The sequence below is a fragment of the Bacillus rossius genome, chromosome 11 (assembly GCF_032445375.1).
Source record: "Bacillus rossius redtenbacheri isolate Brsri chromosome 11, Brsri_v3, whole genome shotgun sequence".
Classification (NCBI taxonomy): Eukaryota; Metazoa; Arthropoda; class Insecta; order Phasmatodea; family Bacillidae; genus Bacillus; species Bacillus rossius.
In genome coordinates, this window is record NC_086338.1 from 54397586 (window position 1) to 54418455 (window position 20870).

Here is a 20870-nt window from a genome sequence, read left to right on the forward strand (position 1 = left end):
CCCCGGTTCGCGAGTCGCGCGGTACTGGCGTCTGGCCCTGGCGCGAGGGAGGGGGTGAGCACTCTCTCGTGCCAAGGTTCCTAAAGTGCCATTATTCGAAAAATATGAAACATGAGTAAGTTATGATTGTACACAAATTCTATTAATAATTAGTTATAGGCAAATTAGGTGGCAGAAGGTCTATAATAATTATTCTAATGAAATTTACGTAAAATTATGTTTGAAAATCCAAAGTCACACTAGAGACTGTTCGTCACTTGTTGACTACTCTAGTGATTGCTTATGCGTAAAAACGTGGAAGCCTAATTTGGTAGATATAACACTACACTTGATTAAGACAGAAGGCCACAAGGGGGACACTCACGCTCATAGATGAAAACGTTCCCGCGGGAGTGACCTGGGCACTCCTGCGTCGCACTTTCCCAGACAGGGTTGGGAGGCAGTGAAAATTGGTTTTTCGCTGTTTTATAATTTTTAGTTATAGTTTGGTGATGTCCTTCAACTTTACGTGTTTTATAAACGACCGTGATTTCCTTCCATTGGTTGTGTGCTGTGTTGTTGTGACGTTGTGTTCCTTGCGTAGTTTATAAACCCAGACCTAGAAATGGACTATTAAATTGTTTAGGCAACCCATTGTTGTATAGATAGAATTGGCAACTAATTTCCATTCACGATCCGCTTAGTGAAGCTCATGACTGCTAGCTTCTCGGCACTAGCAGAGATTAGGGAAAGTTGGGCACAAGGTCGTAGCGTCATCTTTCGGCTAACATCGTTAAGACTCGGCACTTGATGCCAGTTTGTTATCTACACGACCGTGCGCGTACCATAATTTTGAATATCGTGTACCATGAGAGGCCACTGAGGACCTGACATCTGGATCAGATGACGTGGAAGAAACAGATGACTGTTGCATTGGAGGTGGAACCGCCTTTCAAAATCAGCCGAGAATATATTAAGCGCCGGTAGTAAGTACGCCAATATTTTAATTGTATTTTGAACTAACGTTTTGAACAATATTTTATGTATTTCAAAATCAAAAGCGTTAATTCATTTGCGCTTTCTGTTACTGTTGACAGCTCACGAAGAAAATCTAACTTTGACATTTATTCTATTTTTTTACAGAAAATGCGGCTGCTGATCGACATTATTTACTCAGCTCTGGTACTTCTGGCAATAGGTGTAGCGTTGGCAATTCCAAAGCCAGATGAGAAGGATAAAAAAGATCGTGTGTTGGACAATGTATGTATTCTTGTCCTTCGGAATGTTGAACAAATTTACTTTTCTTATCTTGTTTTCACTTAGGTCTATTGTTGGCGAATATTTCTAGACGGTAGCATATTAGAATTAACACTACAATCATTACATAATAAGCCTACGAAGTGAGTATTCACAAACCTGGCAGATCAGTGATTTGGAGTAATGGTTGATGTACGTGTCTATACAATTATGTACATACAACATTTATAAATTGATAACTTATGAAGTTCTCAAACATGGTGATCATAACACATTTACTGCTGCTCATTTTTCCTCTTTTTCATTGCCTTCCCCTCCCTTTTGTCTTAAACTTCTCATCCCACTTTTTCTCAACCTCCCCACCTCTCTTTCTTCTTCCCCAATCTACATTTAACCTTCCTCCTCCTTTCTTTATATACTCTTCCTCTTTCCTTACACTTCACTTATTGTTTTATCTTATCCATCCCCCTGAATCTCTCTTTTTCCTCCACTATCCATTTCCAAAATTTATTTAATCTCTTCCCCTTACGTACTCATTCGTTCTTCCCATTCTCTTACCTCACCCTTGTTCCCCTTCCATATTTTCCCATGGTTTTTAGGAACTATGTAAAGTAGGCTAAAGGGTTGTGTTATAACAAAGACTTCTGGGTGGCTGTGATCAATGCATATATCACTCATGTGGTAAGTTGTGGGTTCAACCCAACCTCCATGGAAAATTTTAACAATTCTGTATATACTACTGCAGTAATATTCTTACGTCGTGGCTTTTCCGTAAATTAATAATACAACTCCGAAAATACTTTTTTCAAGCACTAAAGACGTTCCCTATCTACCCTTAAAACACTGTCTTTAAATTCCTACTGGTTTTTGAGAAATCACAGTTTTTTGCTTACTTTACAATAAACCTATGCATCGATGCAGCTGTCACCGTTCTTTGCTTATATACAGATCCAGATAAACGTTCCTACAATGGTTCACAAAGTTTTAAAGTATTTTTAATGTAGCTAACGTAACATAATCTGCCATTCTCACAATTTCTCCAAAACAGATATACACAGACCCACACGGAAAAGCAAAAAATTGTGATGGCTGCGTAAATGCACAGGTATTGTAATGTAAACTATATAAGGTGATTTCACATAAACCGGCAGGAATTATCAACACTGTTTTCAAGGTAAATACAGGAATTTCCAATGTTTGAGAAAGGTATTTTTGGAATTGTATTATCAATTTTCAGAAAAGCAGCAACGTAAGAATTTTACTACTCCTGCTAGAATAAAGTAAATATGTTGGTAATGTTATGCAATAAAAAGTAAACAATTTGATACAAATGGAAATAACTAATTTTATCTTTAGTCTTATGTATCAAAAAATTTATTTTTTTAAAGTAGGTGTAATCAGTAATCTTGATTCAACCATGTAAATTTCCAGGGTTTTCATTTTAACAATGTTAGCATCATACCATTACCTGGTATTTTTTCATGGAAAATTGTGGGTAAATATGTATTGTACGGATTAGCGCCAAAAAAAATCGTACAAATATGAAATAACTTTCATTATATGCTATCTTACGTCCTCTTTTCAGAACCGCCTGCGGAGATAAAAAATTCCAAATACTTTTGGAGATATGGCCGTTCTTATTTTGCTATACCAGACGTGTGTAATAATTTGACCGTCGCCATTTTATATTTTGCCGTGTGCGCGTGAATGTCTAAATAACAGAAATTTTCCATTAGGTAAGGTTAGTTACATTATAAATACTTCAAAATAAACCGAAATTAAAAATAATATCAATTTATTTTACATGTTGTATAGTTTTAAGTATTTATAATGTAACTGACCTGACCTAACAAAATGGGACAAAGGTAGATTAGGTCAGGTCAGCTACATTATAAATACTTTGAAACTGAACAGACATTAAAAATAATAAAATTAATTTTATTGGTTGTTTAGTTTTAAAGTATTTATAATGTAGCTGACCTGACCTAACAAACCGGGAAAAAGGATGAACAGAATAAACTCACGTAAGTTTCTTTTTACATGATGTATTCGTTCGCGTGAGAGTCCTAAGATCCACATAAAGTTCTGCCATTCCCGATTACACCCGAATATTCACCTTCGGCCAACCTCGGGATTTATTTATTTTTGCGCAGGAAAAATGAATTGAAATATTAAAAGTGGTCGGATAGGTTAGCTACATTAAAAAAAAAACTTTAAAACCATTTGGATGGTTAGTTAGGTTAGTATAGCTACATTAAAATAAACAGAGAAATATTAATAAATAAACCCGAGGTTGGCCGAAGGTGAATTGTTCGGGTGTAATCGGGAATGGCAGAACTTTATGTGCATCTTAGGTTTCTCCGTTCGGGAACATCGCAAAAAAAAAAAATTATACTTGTAAACAAGCAACCATTATCGCCGCACGAGTGCACAGGATGAAAATTAAAAAATTCGATATCTCCAAAAGTATTTGGAATTTCTTATCTCAGCCGGGTTTAATGAAAAGAGGAAGTTTAAGAGCACAGAATAAAGGTATTTTCGGATTTTTAAATTTTTTTTTAAAAAAAATCGCCAAAAAATGAAGATTAAAAAATTCGATATCTCCTAAAGTAATTGGAATTTTTTATCTCCGCAGGCGGTTCTGAAGAGAGGACGTAAGATAGCATATAATGAAAGTTATTTCATATTTGTACGATTTTTTTTGGCGCTAATCCGTACAATACATATTTACCAACATATTTACCAAAATGAACCTAAACAAGTATTATGGACAACACAATGATGACAGTACAGGCTAACACATTCAAACTTAAAATATTGTGTTGCCCCTTTAAAAAAATTTTTTGTGGAATTGTCTATAATTTCTTGTACTGATTTTTGAGTAAAGAGTTGGAGGCATAGTGCCGCGTAATGATTTTTGAGGAAAGAGTTGGAGGCATAGTGCCGTGACAGCACTGGATGGCAGTCGGCGGTGTGTTGCTCTCGCAGGACCTGAGCGACAAGGAGCACTACCAGAACGAGGGGCACAACGCGCAGTATGACCACGAGGCGTTCCTGGGGGAGGAAGAGGCCAAGACCTTCGACCAGCTGTCCCCGGAGGAGAGCAGGAGGAGGCTCGGGTAACCCGCTTCCCTCGCTTCCTTCCCTCGCTTCCTTTCCTCGCATCCTTCTTCGCTTCCCTCGCTTCCCTCGCTTCCCTCGCTTTCCTCGCGACACCAGGGGGAGTGTCGATTGCCCGGCCGCGGTCAGGATCCCCGAGATAGAATAATTCCCCAGAGAACATTTAAAGTTAACGACGACAGGACTTTCCCCAATTATCACTCGAAGTGAATTTTTTATTTTACAAGACTTTCTTTATCACTATGAACTGCATGTTCATTTTAAGTTCAGGTTTCCCGTGGGCAGAGATCTCTGGCAATTAAAAAGGAGTCTTTAAAACGTGGAGAACACAGTGAAATTGACAAAATGTTAATCACCAAACCGGATTAGTAATTTTTTTTTTATACTGCGTGTTTCTTTGACGACTTGAACCAGTCTTCATTTTACTTACAAATCAATTTTTGTGTGAAGACCCTTTGCTTATCATTAATTAAATGTAAGAACAAAAACTTGTGAATCAACTGTATATTGAATTGGGGCTACGTTGGCTATATAGTGTTAAAATTGGTCTAATCCAAATGCTATGGTTGGTTTCCATGGAGTGTTCTGCTACCTATGTCTGATCGTAGGTTTTCTATGTTTAAAGTCGCCAATATGTTTTTTAGTCATAGGGATGATTCGAACCTATAAACGCAGTTGAGAGTTCCCTGACATGAGTGAAAGATTAGACTCCAGCCGAAAGTCCAGCCGGTGTGTACAGGATTCCATGTTCATGGTGGCAGTGTGTACATGGGACAAACGGGCAGGCGTGTATGAGGTAAAATTACCAACCGTCTGGAGATTGTCAAGCAAGTAATAATAATTTATTTCCCATTTTTTTTACACTTTGTTCATTTTTTTACACTTTGTTAACAATATTCACTTAATTAACCAGGAAATTTAGCACATCACGAAAGCAAGCTTGTATGTGAGTGCATCCAGTCACTTCAGATTACAAGCGGTATTTTGACGATTGGAAACATTTGTAAACGCATAATAAACTGAGAAATAAATATATAAAATGTAACCTAAGAATCTTTACATTAGTTATATATAAAGATGAAAGTTAAAAAGCGCAATTTTTTAAAAATCAGTATTATGTGTAAACAAAAAAAGTATGGATTATGACATTGTGACGTGAATGAATGAAATTTGCGCGGGGCAGGGTGATCGTGGACAAGATCGACGGCGACAAGGACGGCCTGGTGACCCAGGAGGAGCTCAAGGACTGGATCCAGTACACGCAGAGGAAGTACGTGACGGACGACATCCAGCGCCAGTGGCAGTCGCACAACCCCGAGGGCAAGGACAAGATCACCTGGGACGAGTACAAGCAGCGCGTGTACGGCTTCATGGACGGTGAGGGCGCTGTGACAGGCGTGGGACCCCTTGTTGTTTGTGATGACTGCCTGGAGGGGCCTGCCAAGTCAGGCACCTGTATTAGTATCGGTGAGGGGGGCCTGCCAAGTGTCGGTGAGGCAGTACGATAGGTGTGACGCTCAGAGTTAGTTTCTTCTAGTGCGAGGCTCTGGTCTGGCATAGGCCAACTTTTGAGTTCTGAGCAGTAACCGTAACATCACGTGGCGAAGAAATGAACGTAAAGGTGTGATGCAAGTCCCTAGAGTGCTTTTTAAAGAATTTGTACCAGGTGGTTACATGACTAAAAAATATTCATTATACTGAACGTTCATGTTGGCCATTTTTTTCTAAAATTCCCAGTTTGAAAACGAAAAGACGGAAACGGAACTACGTATCCGCCCTCAGCGTATTCTTAAATCCTTGTAAGCAGACACCTGGCTATTTTTGGCAGTTTTTAAATCACTCATGTTTTTTTTCGTACGCTGTGCCGAGGTGGGAGAGGCCCTCAATACCTTGAATATGTTTGACAGCGTTTTCATGGTCAGCCCAAAGCACTGCATTTTTCCTTTTCCATCCTCTACCTCCCCCTCCCCCTCCCCCTCCCCTTCCCCCTCCCCATCCCCATCCCCATCCCCATCCCCATCCCACCCTCACCAACTCCCTTTCGCAGCTGTGGAATCGGGCACATTCCTGACTAGGTAGTGACGTTTGTCCTAATGCATGTCTGTCAATATTGGTTGGTCAGGAACTTAAGGTGGTGTTATTTTAACTTTGTTTGCAGTTAATAAGCAGAAATACTTGTTGCTAGCTAGTCTGTATTATACGCATTAATAATTTTTCTTGCATAGATATATTTGTGTGTTGAAAGTAAGTACAGTAGCTTCTCGATTAACCAAGTTACCGAATGTGGACAGTGGCAACCTCGAATAAGAGAAAATATCTTGGTTTTTTTCAATTGGCCCGGTGATTATCATATTCTGGATGAGGTTTCTTCCAGCTCTTCTTCAGTGCGGATTCTTTCAGGTCACTCCCATGATTCACCTTACAAGTAAATGTAATTTTTTTTTGGTTAATTTTCTGTAGACTTAAGACAACGGTTAAATAAATTAATTTGTAGGTACTCGAGGAAATGTTTCAATGGTTTTTGCTGGTGATGGCGCTTCAGGTCGACCGGGATGATAATCGAGACCAGGGGCGTGGCCAGAAGGGGGGGGGGGGGGGTTAGTGGTTCAAAACCCCCCCCCAGCACCAAATCTTTAATTAATTTCTTATTTATCACTCAAACAAATTTCATATTAAAATTAATAAAATTTTTACCATTACAATATTTAAATTTAAGTACCGAAAACTGCTAAAATAGCACTATATTACACCGCTCTAATACGGGGGGGCCATGCTTGTTAACACCCCCCATACACGAATCCTGGCTACGCCGCTGATGGAGACTGCGCACAGACTAACGGAGTGTCGCGTGTGCGCCAGACCTGGACCCCAAGGAGCTGGAGAAGGACGAGGAGGGCTTCTCGTACCAGAACATGCTGCGGAGGGACCGGCGCCGCTGGGACGTGGCGGACGCCGACGGGGACTCTGCCCTGACCAAGGAGGAGTTCGCGGGCTTCCTGCACCCCGAGGAGACGGGCCACATGCGCGACGTGGTGGTCCTGGAGACGCTGGAGGACATCGACAAGGACAAGGACGGCAAGGTGTCGCTGCAGGAGTACATCGGCGACATGTACCGCGGCTCCCAGGGCGAGGAGGAGCCCGAGTGGGTCAGGAACGAGCGCGAGCAGTTCTCGGCGTACCGCGACAAGGACGGCGACGGCTTCATGGACCAGGAGGAGGTGAGCTGTTCTCCCCTATGGTTTGTTTTATCAGTGTGGTTGTGATTCCCGAAGCACGGCGAGAGCCTGTCCAACTGGGAGTTCACGTAAAAGATGAAAATATTTGGAAACTCTAAAACGACATTATTTTAAGAGTTTTATCGCGCTCACAAATTTTGTCACGTGTCTGGTAATAACGGAATTAGAGAGGATAGCGAGTCCAGAGCATGCGATATCACGGTGGTCGGCACTGGACTAACTGGCCAGCGGGAAGAAACGCCTGGCGCCACGGAACCGTCACTGCGGCAAGCGGTTGAAAGGGATCGACCAGGGAGGGAGGGGGGGTGGTTTCTACTGGGGCACGTGCAGTACAGTGCTTGCCAAGAGGAGCACACCAAACTGACAGACCAAACCATGTTGATTGTGCTAGAAGACTAAAAGTTGTAAAAAATTCTATTAAATGTCCTGAAATTGGTTCACGGGTTGTTTGTGGACGTCCTGTGGCGGGCAGCGTGTGGGAGCGTGGCGTGTCGTGTCGCAGGTGAAGAACTGGATCATCCCGCCGGACTTCGACCACGCCCTGGCAGAGGCGCGCCACCTCATCTACGAGTCGGACACGGACGCCGACCAGAAGCTGACCAAGGACGAGGTGCTGGCCAAGTACGACCTGTTCGTGGGGTCGCAGGCGACGGACTTCGGGGAGGCCCTGGCCCGCCACGACGAGTTCTAGTGGCGCCCCCCGGCGTCGCGGCCGAGCGGAGTCCCTCTGAGACCGGCCCCCGGGAGGATCTCCCAGTTCTAGTGGCGCCCCTGGGACCTCCCCCCCGGCGTCGCGGCCGAGCGGAGTCCTTCTGAGACCGGCCCCCGGGAGGATCTCCCCTGTTCCGCAGCGCACGTTACTTGACCGACTCTCGAACCGTGCTCTTGTTGGCGGCACGTCAGGGACAGACAAGTACCAGGGGAAAAAGTTTAACAGAGATGTATTTTTACTGAATATATTTATTTCTAAAGAAAGTAACGTCACTTGAAAATGTGTTGGTTGTAGTCGGCAGAATTCTGTCTCCTACTCGTTTGTGTTAAAAAATAAAGTTGGTACATGGTAAAAAAAAATTTAGACAATTACTTTGAATTTAGTATGTTAGGGTGACTCAAACTAACCATTTTATACTAAATTTGCTTCTCTTCAAGGATGATGTGTGATGAAGTTAACAAAGAACATGACTGATGAAGTTGAACCCTTGGGTACCAAATCAGGTAATATTTTTTTAATACACTTTTTGTAATGTATGTTTTTACTATTTAATTTTTTAATAGAGTTTAATTTTTTCTCTACAGCTTAAATGGGTTAGTGATTTTTTCTTGTTAGATCTAACAAGAGAATTTATATTATCAAATTTCAGTGGAAACCCTGCAGTTAACATCTTTTTGAAATTGCAGACTTAAATTAGTTTTTCCTGTTATCAGCTTTTAAGTGAAATTTATTGTAATAGCAAAGCAATCGTAATAGCTTTACACATTTTGGGCTCAAGTTACTTATAAAAAAAAAAGTTGTCACCTCTAGCTCACATCAAAATTAACTTCTGTCATGATAAATTAGATGGTTAATTATTTTTAATACGTCTTTTGCAGGTCGCTACGGTGTGGCACAAGTCCGTGACATTTTCCATCCAGTAACTGGGCTCTGTCACAAGAACCTTTAAAAAAAATGTCACTAGTCTTATAACATATATTGATGCATCATCCAAGTAAAAGTATAAAAAATTAATTTATCGGGAGGATAAAAAATCAGCTGTCAGCTATATCAAAAGAAAAGAGCAAAAATAACTATGCATTCAAGTGACGATACTTTTGCCCGTGTCAATTAATGTGACACACACATGTGTGTTTTTATTTATATCCAGATTTATACTCTAAAGGGTAAAGAATTACCTAAAAGATCATCATACCGTAATGGGTGCTACATTGGGAGGGATTTGCTGCCTCCTACGGCTGGTTTCAGAAGGGCTTAGGTTAGCGCTGATTCGCTTGGCCAAGCTTTCGCAGAACAGAGCATAGCAGTGTCTTAATATTCCTCGTTGCATTCGTACGATGTGCGTGGCAGTTTCTTTTCCAGCATTGCTATTATTCTAATTCCATCACACATACTTACTAACAATTTTTGTAGAATTTGTGCTAACAAGTCCTTTAGGAATCATTATTTTGTAATCATTTCTCATTTATCAAATTGTAATTTAGTCTCAAAATAGGCACCCTAATTCTCAAATGCAGATACGTATTACAAGAACATCAGTAATGATCTGTTTAGAATAATTTTGTGAAAGCATGAACCAAGATCTGCTAAGTTGCAATGTATTGTAGTTGTATGTTTTTTTTTTTTTAGTTAGGTACATTTAGTTTATATGTAGTTACACCCGCAGGTACGGTAACATTGGTGTTAACAAGCCTGGATAGTTGGTTATTCTGTTTACAGGCAACAGAAATTTAGTTTATCAACTGAGTTCTCAACTTCATGCAGAAATACATTTTTTTAAAAATTTTAACACTTATTTGAAGAAAGAAAAAACTTTTATATCAATTTTGTAATACTATGTACCTATTTGAATTTATGTGCCAGTAACATTTTTTTCTAAACATACTTGTACATGCAATATCCCATTTTCCTTGGCAGTAATGATTTTACAATTCAGTAACCAAGCAATACATTCTTTCTTGAAAGCTATAATTTTTTCCAATTGAATTATTGTTCAAATGCCTGTGTATTTGATGTTTGCTCGCCGTATGAGGATATTAAGGTGTCAGAAAAAATTTTGTGATCATAGCAAGGTTGGGGAGGGTTGAAATTTGAATCTACACTTCATGGTGGTTTCAGGTATCATTTTTCCGAAAATATTTTCACTGTATTAATAATTAATTAATTAATTAATTAATTAAACATAAAGATCTTAAGTGGTGAAGAAAAATAATTTTAATGAGTATTACGACATGAATGATCTTATTTTCCAATTTGGTGTTTCACATCTGTGATCTTTACAATAATACATAATTTTATTAAGAGTGGCATTCTTATGGTGTGGGTAAAATGCCAAATGTTTTTGCTCTAATTTAATGATGTAACTAAACCCAACCTTGAAAATATTCACAGGCTTCCAGCATTGCTACCAGAATGTGTATTTTTCTTCGTAATGAGGTTTTTTCCCTACCTCTTGCAAGATAATGAAGAATGTCACTAACAGAGTCTGTTGTGGCATGCGTGTGTCATTTTCTGTTGCTGGAGAGCAAAGCACAATATTTTGTGATTCCAAGTACTGTAGCTGAATCTACTTGGTACGCCTTTAGTCATTAGAGTAGTTCTTTTATACTTCTTTACATTATATTTTTAATTGTAAATCTATTTTTGACTTCTGTCTACTAGATGTCAGCATTTAATAAGCTACCAGTACAAGTGCTTTTAAAATGCAGTTTTTTTTTCATCTTATCAAAACAATTCAATTGTATGATGATTGATACAAATGCATGCACAAAACTAATTACATATGTTGATTACAGTGCTGTACATTGTATACCTACTTATTTTAATGTCTAGATGTTGATCAGAACTTGCCACTAGTTGAATGTTTTTTTTTCTTTCTGTGATGATTTCGTTTGAATAATTTACTGTAAAACTCGTCTGAAAGTCTAGATTTTTTTCTTCTTCGTAATTTACAAAATTTACTTGAGTATAAGATGCATTTTTTTTTAGAGACTTTTGAGCTCAGAAAATGGAAGTGCATAATACATTCGCCAAATTTATTCAATTCTATGACTGAATTATTTAATGTTGCCACATTTATTCAAATCTACGATGCACATTTTTAATGAGTATTCATTTAAAATTCGGGAAACAGGTTGCTTTCAAATATTTGTGATTTCCCATGTTTGCAGACTCACCTAAATTTGAAATTTAACATGAATAAGTAGAGCAGGTTATTTAGCAAGATGTGGCACAGAAAAATGGGGTGGGTTGAGTACTTTAGTGCATAAGTTAGACTCCTGTTTAATTCAAAAATGCACCGAGCATTTGTTAAATAACAACTTCTCCTTTAATTAAGGTTCAAGTAGCTAAATGAATAAAAGGCAGACCTGAACAGCCTGTGAACTTAAATTTGCTGTGCAGTGCTGTAGGGGTTAGGAAACCACTTAGGACTAGTGCAACATTGTAAACATTCATCTGTTACTTAAATTAAAGTGCATTTGGATTATACTTCTTATGCAAGGTTATCGCGTTTAATGTTAGCTTTACTTTCTCATACTGCTGTGGCGGGGGAAAAGAATGACAGAGAGCTAGCTGGGAAGTGATTGCTTGATGGTGTGATAAACGAACATTGCTCGATGGCCCAGGGTTACCAATAGAAGCAGCAACAGCGTATGATTTCATATACTTTTGTAAATGTTTACATACTTTCTCGTACTTTTGCCTATTTTCGCATGCTTTCGCAACTCGTAATATGCAACTCTAAACTCTCAACTCTGAAGTTGGATCCGGTGTTAGCATTAAAACTGTGACGATATGCATGGATTTCCAATGGGTTTATTTAATCATAATTTTTAGCTATCGTAAACCCATTGATTCATTCTTGAAGAGTCCGTTGCAGACATGGACAGGCGCCATTAAGAGTCTACTTCCAATGCATGATTACGAGTGTTTTAACATACTAGACTACCCTAAACAATTTTTGTGTCCCTCTTGTGTGTGAGTTGCACTTTGACATGCGTGGCATCCACGCATCAATGTGGTTTTTTTTTTTTAATTTAAAAGGTGACCTTCACAAATTATATTATTGCCATGATAATAATATACCAAAGTATTTTACATTTGCTCGGTATGCACACATAAGGGTAACTTATCATCGGGGGAACAGTACATCACTTGGTGAACGCAGCTACTAAGTCCAGATAGCTAGCATAAAATTACATGCTGGGTATACATTGTCGGTAAATGAGCCAACAAACTGCAATACAATTGTCTTAGATCACATTTAACATTAACAACCATCTATTGGCATTAGGCGCAACTTCCAGAGTCCATTCATTGACTATTCACTATTGTATGTCTGCTTACGAAATTTTTGTTTTGATTCAATTTTATGCTTTACCATAATTTATATTTATGATATCACTCCAGTCCTTTTATTTTATATTTATTAATTATTTGCATTCAAAATTAAAGTTAGATTTTTATCATGCCAAATAAGTATGTATAACTTCTAATGTGTACATGAGTACATGCATCCATTGTTTTTTTAATATTTGGTAGGTAAACTTTATCTGTTAGAGAAACTTGAAGATCGAAAGAGTGCTGTGTCTTAGATTTGAGTAACTATGGTATTTTATTCGGTGTTACCTTTGATGGCACGGAGGTCCCAGTTGCTGTAGTCTTAATCGTCAAGTGATGGTAATAAATTTGGTGTTCTTAATTAAATTTTTTTAATCACGGATCATTTACAGTGCAGTATTTTGGGAGGAAGCAGGAAAAATGGCATGTTTCTTTATGTATGTATGTGATACCTAGTTGTTTGCTTATGCTGTATGATTATGTACTTCAACAATATTTATTTTTTAAGTTTTGATGTAAACAGGAGGTGTATCCTTGTGATCTTATAATTCATATTTACATTCCTAGAAAAGAAGAAAGCACCATTTAAGTGCCTTTTTTTTTTGTTGGTAATAATGATTTTTCGAAGTTCTCCCCCCCCCTCCCCCCCTTCCCCCTGTTCGAAAGAGTGAATATAGTTGCCTGTTTACCATTTTTATGTATTAAATTTGGTAATACTGCACTGAATTTGATAGTTGGATCTGGAATAAATGACCTCTATTTTGAAGAGCATGGATGATAATTTATATTTTATTTGTTAGTTTTAACACACAGATGATGGTGCTGTTACTTTTATCATATTTAATTAATTTTATGATACTAAATGTTTTGTATTGACAGTGAAAATAAGATCTGACTGAAACCAGGGCGACACACTGCTTAGCTGTCGCAAAAACCTGTCATTTTCTAGTAGTATTAAAGTTGTGCCAAAGTGGGCTAGGAAATGTGGTTTTTTTATATATGTAAAAAATTACTTCCAGTCCAATCACAATTCCTTATTTTTCATGAAAAAAATATCTTTGTGTCAAGGCAGTTTTGCAATTTCAACTTTTATAGTGACTCATGTTTTTTTTTTGTTGCAAAACCAGTGAAGAATGAATGGAGACACTGTTAATTGTCAACCAGTCTTACCAATAACTGTGAAATTGTTTGTATGTTACATGTTTATAATTTTTACCAGATCTGTTTGAAGTATACACAGATTAATAAATATTCTACTTAAAATTTGGAATTTATATGTATAATGAATATGTAAAGTAACCTTTTTTTTCCTTGTGAGTACTACAACTGAGTGCAATCACACAAGCATGTGAAGAGTCGTGATAATTCTGGAGCCTTGCTACTCCGGCACATAAGGAGTTCTTGAGGTGAGAATATTCGACTGCGGTATTGAGGAGATGGGACAGTATAACACCTAATCCTGAAATCCTGGATGGAAATTTTAAAGATTGTGGGTATTCAGTATTGTAAACGATATCACTAAAATCGCAACTGTTTTTTTGGTAATGAAACTCTGCCAATGAATGTCTTTGACATGAAATGGACACTAATTAGTAGAGACCGGAAAAATTCGCGGATTTATTCGGCGATAGGCTGAAATTCAAAAACATACACCTTTAATATGATTTTGCTATTGGCTTACTGTTCAACAGGACGAATCTCAACCAGTTATAAACTCTCAACCAAAGAAGGATCGAATCGCAGACAAACCAGATGAGACGACTCACAAGTCGGCAGCCAATGAACTTGCATTATTTGCCCGAGTGTACAGGGGAATGTGCAGTCTATCCTGAAGGCCATTGAAACTGCGAATTTTTCCGGTCCCTACTAATTAGGCTTAAATGAATATTTGATAGCTAAACTAAAGTTTAGTTTAGTGCATACAAAATGACTATACTTGTTTAAAGTATAGTCCTTTATTCTTTAAGAATCTGAAATGAAACACTGAATGTTTTCAGGGGGAACAGGTTCTGTTAATCTTAGATATCCAGATATCTTGCCACGGCTACAGTACAGCTTTGCCGTACTTTTGAGTATCGTGTTTTATCGCATAATCGTCGCACTGTTATTTTAAGACTTCAAAGTTTGTAAATAAAAATTCTCGCTTAAAAGTAGCATATTTTTGGTCCCGCCGTTACAGATTCCGAATGGTTTGTGTAGGTTGTACATGGCCTTGCCATAGATCAAAGGACAGGAATCGTTTTTCAAATTGTTGCGAGCAATGTGGTATTTATATTGGGATAATACTGGAATTACAATTACACTAAAACTAGTTTAAGATGTATGTACTTGCACAATACAACTTCACATCCAATACAGTCAAATGTTTCGGTCCCGTAATTTTCTCCTTGAGTTGTACGTACATTATTTTTTCCCCATGCAAGATGTTGCCTATAAATTTATTTTCCCATATAAAACAATGTATTTTAAAGTTAAAATCCATTAATCATTTTTGGAAATTACTGTTTATTTAATTAACAGAAACATGAAGTTGTCTGATGTGTAGATTTTCTTTTAAATACATTTTTAAACGTTAGAACCTTTATTTGTTTGTCGTCGCTATTTAACGCGTATAAAAATGTAGCCAGAATTAGTTGGCATCATTCATGTTTGGTTACGTTGATACCTGTATAGTATGTGCGTACATAGTCGAATATTGATATCGATAGCATGCAACACGCACACTCTCTTGTGCAGAGTAAACTACATTTGATACTCGTGGTTTTTGATTTTCTATTTTAAGTTGAATGAAATACTAGGTTTTTGTTGCATGACTGATTACTTTAAATTATTTAGCCTGTTTTTGTATACCCTTTTTATCAAATTTATATTCCATGCAACATGTTTTGTTTTTATGGAAAACTTGACCTCACAAAAAATGCTTTATTCGCATAAAAATCTAATTTTAGCATAAAATGTGCGATAACTATGCGATTAAACATGGTAGTGTCTTAGTAAAAAATACCAGAGTATAACAAGATATTAAAGCTCAAAAAGTAATTAATTATACCTTGAAAACCAGAAAATGTGGCTAAATGGCTCAAAATTGACTTTACAGCATAACATTTTAAAATCAACTCCTTAGATGGAGAACATTTCCTTGTCTTGTAATGACCTCGTTGCGATTTAAGAGCCAAGTAAAGAATAATACTAGGTCATTTTTCACTTGCACTCTGAATAGTGATTATAGTTTTCCATCACACTAGGAAACTTGGATCAATGACAGGATTCTGAAATAGTTTCCTAGAGACAAGTAAAGTGAAAGAAAAATGCATGGGTTGGAAATAAAAATCATTGTTTAATTTTTGCAATGTAACTGAATACATTACCATAGCTAATAACAATTTAGAACTGAAATTCATTTGATTCAGCAACTTGATCAACAATTCCGACAGCACTTACACTCTTATGTACAAAATAATATGTTGGCACCAATCGCCCAAGACAAATTCTAGGGATGTGAAATTTAGTAAGTTAAAACATTTTCTTCAAACAATATGTCACTTGTACATCACAATAATGCTAAGTGAATTTTGTTGTTTTGTATATTAATAAAAAAATTTTCAATTGAATTTTGTAAAAAAAAAATTTACCAATGTTAAAAATTACAATTAATGTGCATAACATATTATTTCAAGCTCTTGTGATTCAAGAAAGTTAACAATAAAATTAAAATTAATTTTTTTTTTAACTATATGGCACCATTTTTCTTTTACAATAATATGAACTAGTACAGTAAGGTTCAAGAGAATTTATGAATTGTGCACAAGTTTTGATTTATCATTTAAATAGTACAGTTACATTTTTTTATCCTGTACATAATGCATCGTCTTTCCGAATAATCAAAACAAAATACATTTCGAAAATGCATAAAAACTGATGTATTGATGAAATGGGTTCTTATAATTTTATCAGGATGGAAAAAAAAAAGTTGCTAGCAAGAGTAAACGTAATTTTAACTCTACCTTATGGGGCAGTTGGCAAAACACATTAAGCACTCTCTGTGTTCAGAAGCGCGTCAACACTACTCACAATGCTTGCATTGCATACGAAAGGAAAACCAGAAATTGGTGTTGATTATTAAAGATGGCGAGTGATATTGCATGTGATTTAACTAAAAAAAAAAATACCTGAAATAGTGAAAATAAAGAATGACCACCAGCAGTTGAAAATGCAACATCTACATAATAATTTAAAGTTGTTAGTAGCATTAAGCTTTTTGAGATAATCTGGTCGAAATATCACTTCACCTGCAAATTGTCAGCCTTGCCTGTTCTGATTTAATTAGGAAAGAGTAATAATCAGAATATATTGAAATATTTAGTATAACTTGTATTTTCGTGTGTTGTTTATTTTAATTATTTATATTTCAAAAGAAGGCTCTTTTTTTTTTTTTTCAAATTGTGAGCAGTTATATTTATTGGACAGCATAATTTTTGGATTACTTACTAATATCTTGTGTTCTGACATTCTAATGTAACTTAGGAACCTAAAACTACATCCTGAGTCACTTTCAAATATTAATTTCAGAGCCATTTCTTCACAAACGTCCATTTCAAATCGTACTGCCAAAAATCGCAGAATCAACGCTCGAGAGGTTGCTACGTTGCTGAACACACTGAATGCAGTTTTTGCGTTTTGCCAACCGCGCCTTGTGTGTGGTGAGCGTACTAGTCTTATAAACAAAACCATGGAAGCATTTTTAGCGTAATAAAAAAAGGTTTTTCTGAAAATGTGAATTAAAAAAAGTAATGTTTTGATGCAGAAAAGTAAATCTGTAAAATATCCATTTCCATTGCCCATGTTACTTTCTTGAGTTGGGCGGAGGGGGGGGGGGGGGGGATGGAGCAAAAATTGAAATACAGTAATTGGCAGTAAGATAATTTTTTTTTGTCTTTCAGAATTTTTTTTCATGACAAACCGTGCAAAACTGCAATGTAATATGTCCAAAGAATTATATTAAATTATCATCCCCTATTGCATGAATTGTGTAAAGAAAGTTATTTAGGTATTGTTCCCCATCATAGCAAAGTAATATAGGCAATGCTTCACTATACATAAATATAAAAAAAAATTAACAATTTTTTTATTATTATTTCGTAGGTAAACATTTAAAGCTTAAATTTATTTTTCTTTTTAAGGAAGAGTGGGAAATATTTTCGTAGTATACAAAAGTTGCAGTCTCGTCTTGCCGAGGATAGGTATCTTCCGTTAACATTTCGTATACACATGATGCACACGCACACAAACCTCTTGCTTTAGTAAACATTTTCGATTTTATTTGGCGGCACGACTAGCACCGTATTCTCTTGTAAAAATATTATCTGACAATCACTGGCACACAGTCTTTATAACTTCTTGGAACGCGTCTGGGCTTTCAGTGCCCACTTTCGAGAAGTTTTAACGAACCGAAGCACAGTTGAAGCATTTCAACGCAGTCGTGTTAATGAAATTAGCTTGGGCAAAAAAAAAAAAATTATTTTACAGTTTGATTACAACAAGATACACGTGAAGGCAAGATCAACTTCGTAAGAGTGAAACGTTGTATGGGGTCAATCGAAGAGCCTGTCTGTTAAAGCGTCTGTGGTAACGTTCTTTGGTGTAAGCTCAAACCTAAGATGGGGCGCGAATCCGCAGCTGCCTAGGAAACCTGCCGCATCTCCCCTCGCCCCCCTCGCCTAGTATTTCAGGAAGACACTGTTTCCCCTGGATGTTTTGTCGGTCTGCCAGCAACACTAAACACTTCCAAACACTGCGGTTTAAAAGTCTGGCGTTGAGACGAGCAACTAGGCCTTGAAAATTTCCTAGAAATCGAAGTTGAGACAGTGATAAAAGGAGCAGTTGGCAACCACCTTCTAATCTGCCAACTGCCACACTACGCAAGAAGTTTCAACTACAAAGCCAGTCGAGTCGGTAGAATGCCCGTTGGTACGTTGGGATGCTGGTACGTTAGCTGGTGCTCGATTCTAAAATTCAAACTGATTTCATTCTCGATCGCAGCAGCTGCAACTGAAATGAGCCTCTTCCCATTCAAACAGGAGTTACATAACGGTCGCAAAGACAGAATGTGCTGATATGACAAATGTTAGCCATGTTTAAGGTTCAGTAACTCATCTTTATATCTGTAATCTTTAGACAAGATTTAATTATTTTTTTTTTTTTTTTAGGTCAGTTATTGTTTTTATATTTGCACATAGCCTATATTCATAAAATCTAGTGTATTTTATTCATCAAAAATGAAAATAAAATATTTCTTAATACTTACTTCACCAAAATAGTCTCATTTTGACTGACATGATTCATATATGCAATAAAATCATTAGTAATAAGCTTGACTAAAAACAGAACTGCTCATAATTACAAAAATAAATATGCATTTTTTTGTGTGTTTGAAAAATGTGCCCTCATTAATGTAATAATGTGTTACTAATGAGATGCAAGCTCAAATAATGTAATTGTTTTTTTTCCAAACCTTTTAGTTAATACATTTTGATACTAGATTCAAGCTAAATCAATTACAGTCAATGAATTTACCATAGTAAAGGATAAAATTTCTGTAATTTGTGTTCAATTTTGTCAAATTGCTTATTGATTTCATGTTTGTAGTTACATTTCTATACCAAATGGTGTATTAACTTGAATTTCGGTGTTGTGTTGACATGCTTTGCGGTGATATTTCGGTTTTGTCGCAGTTCACCAAATAGTCCTGTCCCTAGTAATCCTGTAAGTGCATAGTTACAAGTCTTGCCTGTTGAGAGCCCTCGTACCTGGAGATATATATTTTATATTTATTTATTTTATATAAAATATATATATTATTTATATATGTTACCTGGAGATATGTATTAGAGGTTTTGAGTGTATTAAGAATGACACAGGTCAGATGCTCTTTACCTCTACAGGTGCAAAACTCTGGACCGATTTCAGTCTTTTCTTCAGAAACATGCCTACTATGACTCATTCTGTGGTTAAAAAACTCCTGAATACTGGAAAACATGGAAAACTTAGGGAAAACTAAGAGGTATGGTGAAATTCGTATTAATAATTTTAACACTAGTTTGTTCTTCCAATGTTTTCAAGCCAGTCTGTATTTTAATTACAAGTTCATTAATTAAAATTTAAAGAAACAACTAATCAACTGTGTATTGATTTAATGAGAAGAAGCACGATCAAATGTCGTTAGTCATTACCCTGGTCAAAATCAATAATGTAGTGTTTCCAAATTTTATCAAATTTAATGGTCTTTCTTATCTTTCAGACTGGCATTGTATGTTGTAGGAAATTATAACATCGCAAAATGTGTATTGTGCTAGAATATATCATGCTCAATTTGAAACTTTTATGTATGGTTTTAGGTTAATATTATTTATGTTATCTTTGTTGGATTGATTGATGAGACAGAAAAAAAAAATGGTTCGGTTGCACAGGGAAAGCAGAGAAACCTCAGGTAAAGATAAAGTTTTACTCGGACTCTCTACAAAACGTTAACAGACAAAAAACCACAATTTCAAACACACCTAGCTTTTCTATATATATAATATCTGTGCCATGCGTAGAGACCCGGGAATTTCGCTGATTCGTCTGGCCTCAGGGTATTTTATATCCGGTATTTTATAGCCAGAATACCATACTGTACAACAGACTGAAAACTAGCAAAGTAAACCATTCTAATACTACTTTCAACAGATAATATTGACCTTAGTTCAACGAATTTTCACACCATTTTTCGAATTTTGTTTGTACGGTAATATATTATATTAAAAAAAAAAAATGACTTGTAATAAATACTCTGTGTCCAGAGTGAAAACGAACGTTTCGTAAGTATTGAGCAATTATTTTCAACGCGTCCTCTGACGAAAGCCTGGCACGCGGGCTGCTCTCGGCCGCCAGCATCCCAACGTCTCAGATGGAGCGCTCCCGCTCGGGCGTCGCGGGTTTCAGTTGCACGGCGCCTCGAAGGTCCCCGAGTCGGGGCTGCCGTAGCCGCTGGAGCCGTCGTCGCGGCCCTGCTGCGGGGCCCCAGGGCAGCCCCTCGTCAGCTTGTCCGCCCCCGGGGCTGCCGCTAGGCGCGGCGGGGGGTCGCCGCCGCGGCCGCTCAGATGGTCTCCTGCTGGCTGCGAGAACCACACAGCGATCACTCCCGCGTCCTCCGCTCATCATCAAGACACCTCCCCGGCGCCCGGCGG

General features: G+C 37.3%; 2 protein-coding genes across 8 annotated transcripts in view; one reads left to right on the plus strand and one right to left on the minus strand.

The window, feature by feature from the left end:
* Window positions 1–854: 854 nt before the first annotated feature.
* LOC134537015 (calumenin) lies at window positions 855–13908 on the plus strand. Of its 2 annotated transcripts, none has more exons than XM_063377194.1 (6): window positions 855–965; window positions 1123–1239; window positions 4225–4355; window positions 5540–5733; window positions 7216–7574; window positions 8095–13908. In XM_063377194.1, exons 2-6 carry the CDS (start codon window positions 1126–1128, stop codon window positions 8281–8283), a joined length of 987 nt encoding a protein of 328 aa, XP_063233264.1. In that variant the 5' UTR covers window positions 855–965; window positions 1123–1125; the 3' UTR covers window positions 8284–13908. The 2 variants fall into 2 exon arrangements, with proteins under 2 accessions (XP_063233264.1, XP_063233266.1); XM_063377196.1 differs by having other exon boundaries at window positions 873–969.
* A 2054-nt stretch (window positions 13909–15962) lies between these two features.
* LOC134537016 (LIM domain only protein 3-like) overlaps window positions 15963–20870 on the minus strand; it is a 222760-nt gene continuing 217852 nt past the window's right edge. For 4 of the 6 annotated variants that reach the window (XM_063377200.1, XM_063377199.1, XM_063377198.1 and 1 more), the window contains one exon: window positions 15963–20798. In XM_063377200.1, coding sequence (XP_063233270.1) covers window positions 20587–20798 — 212 coding nt within the window. In that variant the 3' untranslated portion in view covers window positions 15963–20586. The remainder of the gene's footprint in view (window positions 20799–20870) is intronic. The other 2 variants (XM_063377202.1, XM_063377201.1) reach the window with 1 other exon arrangement.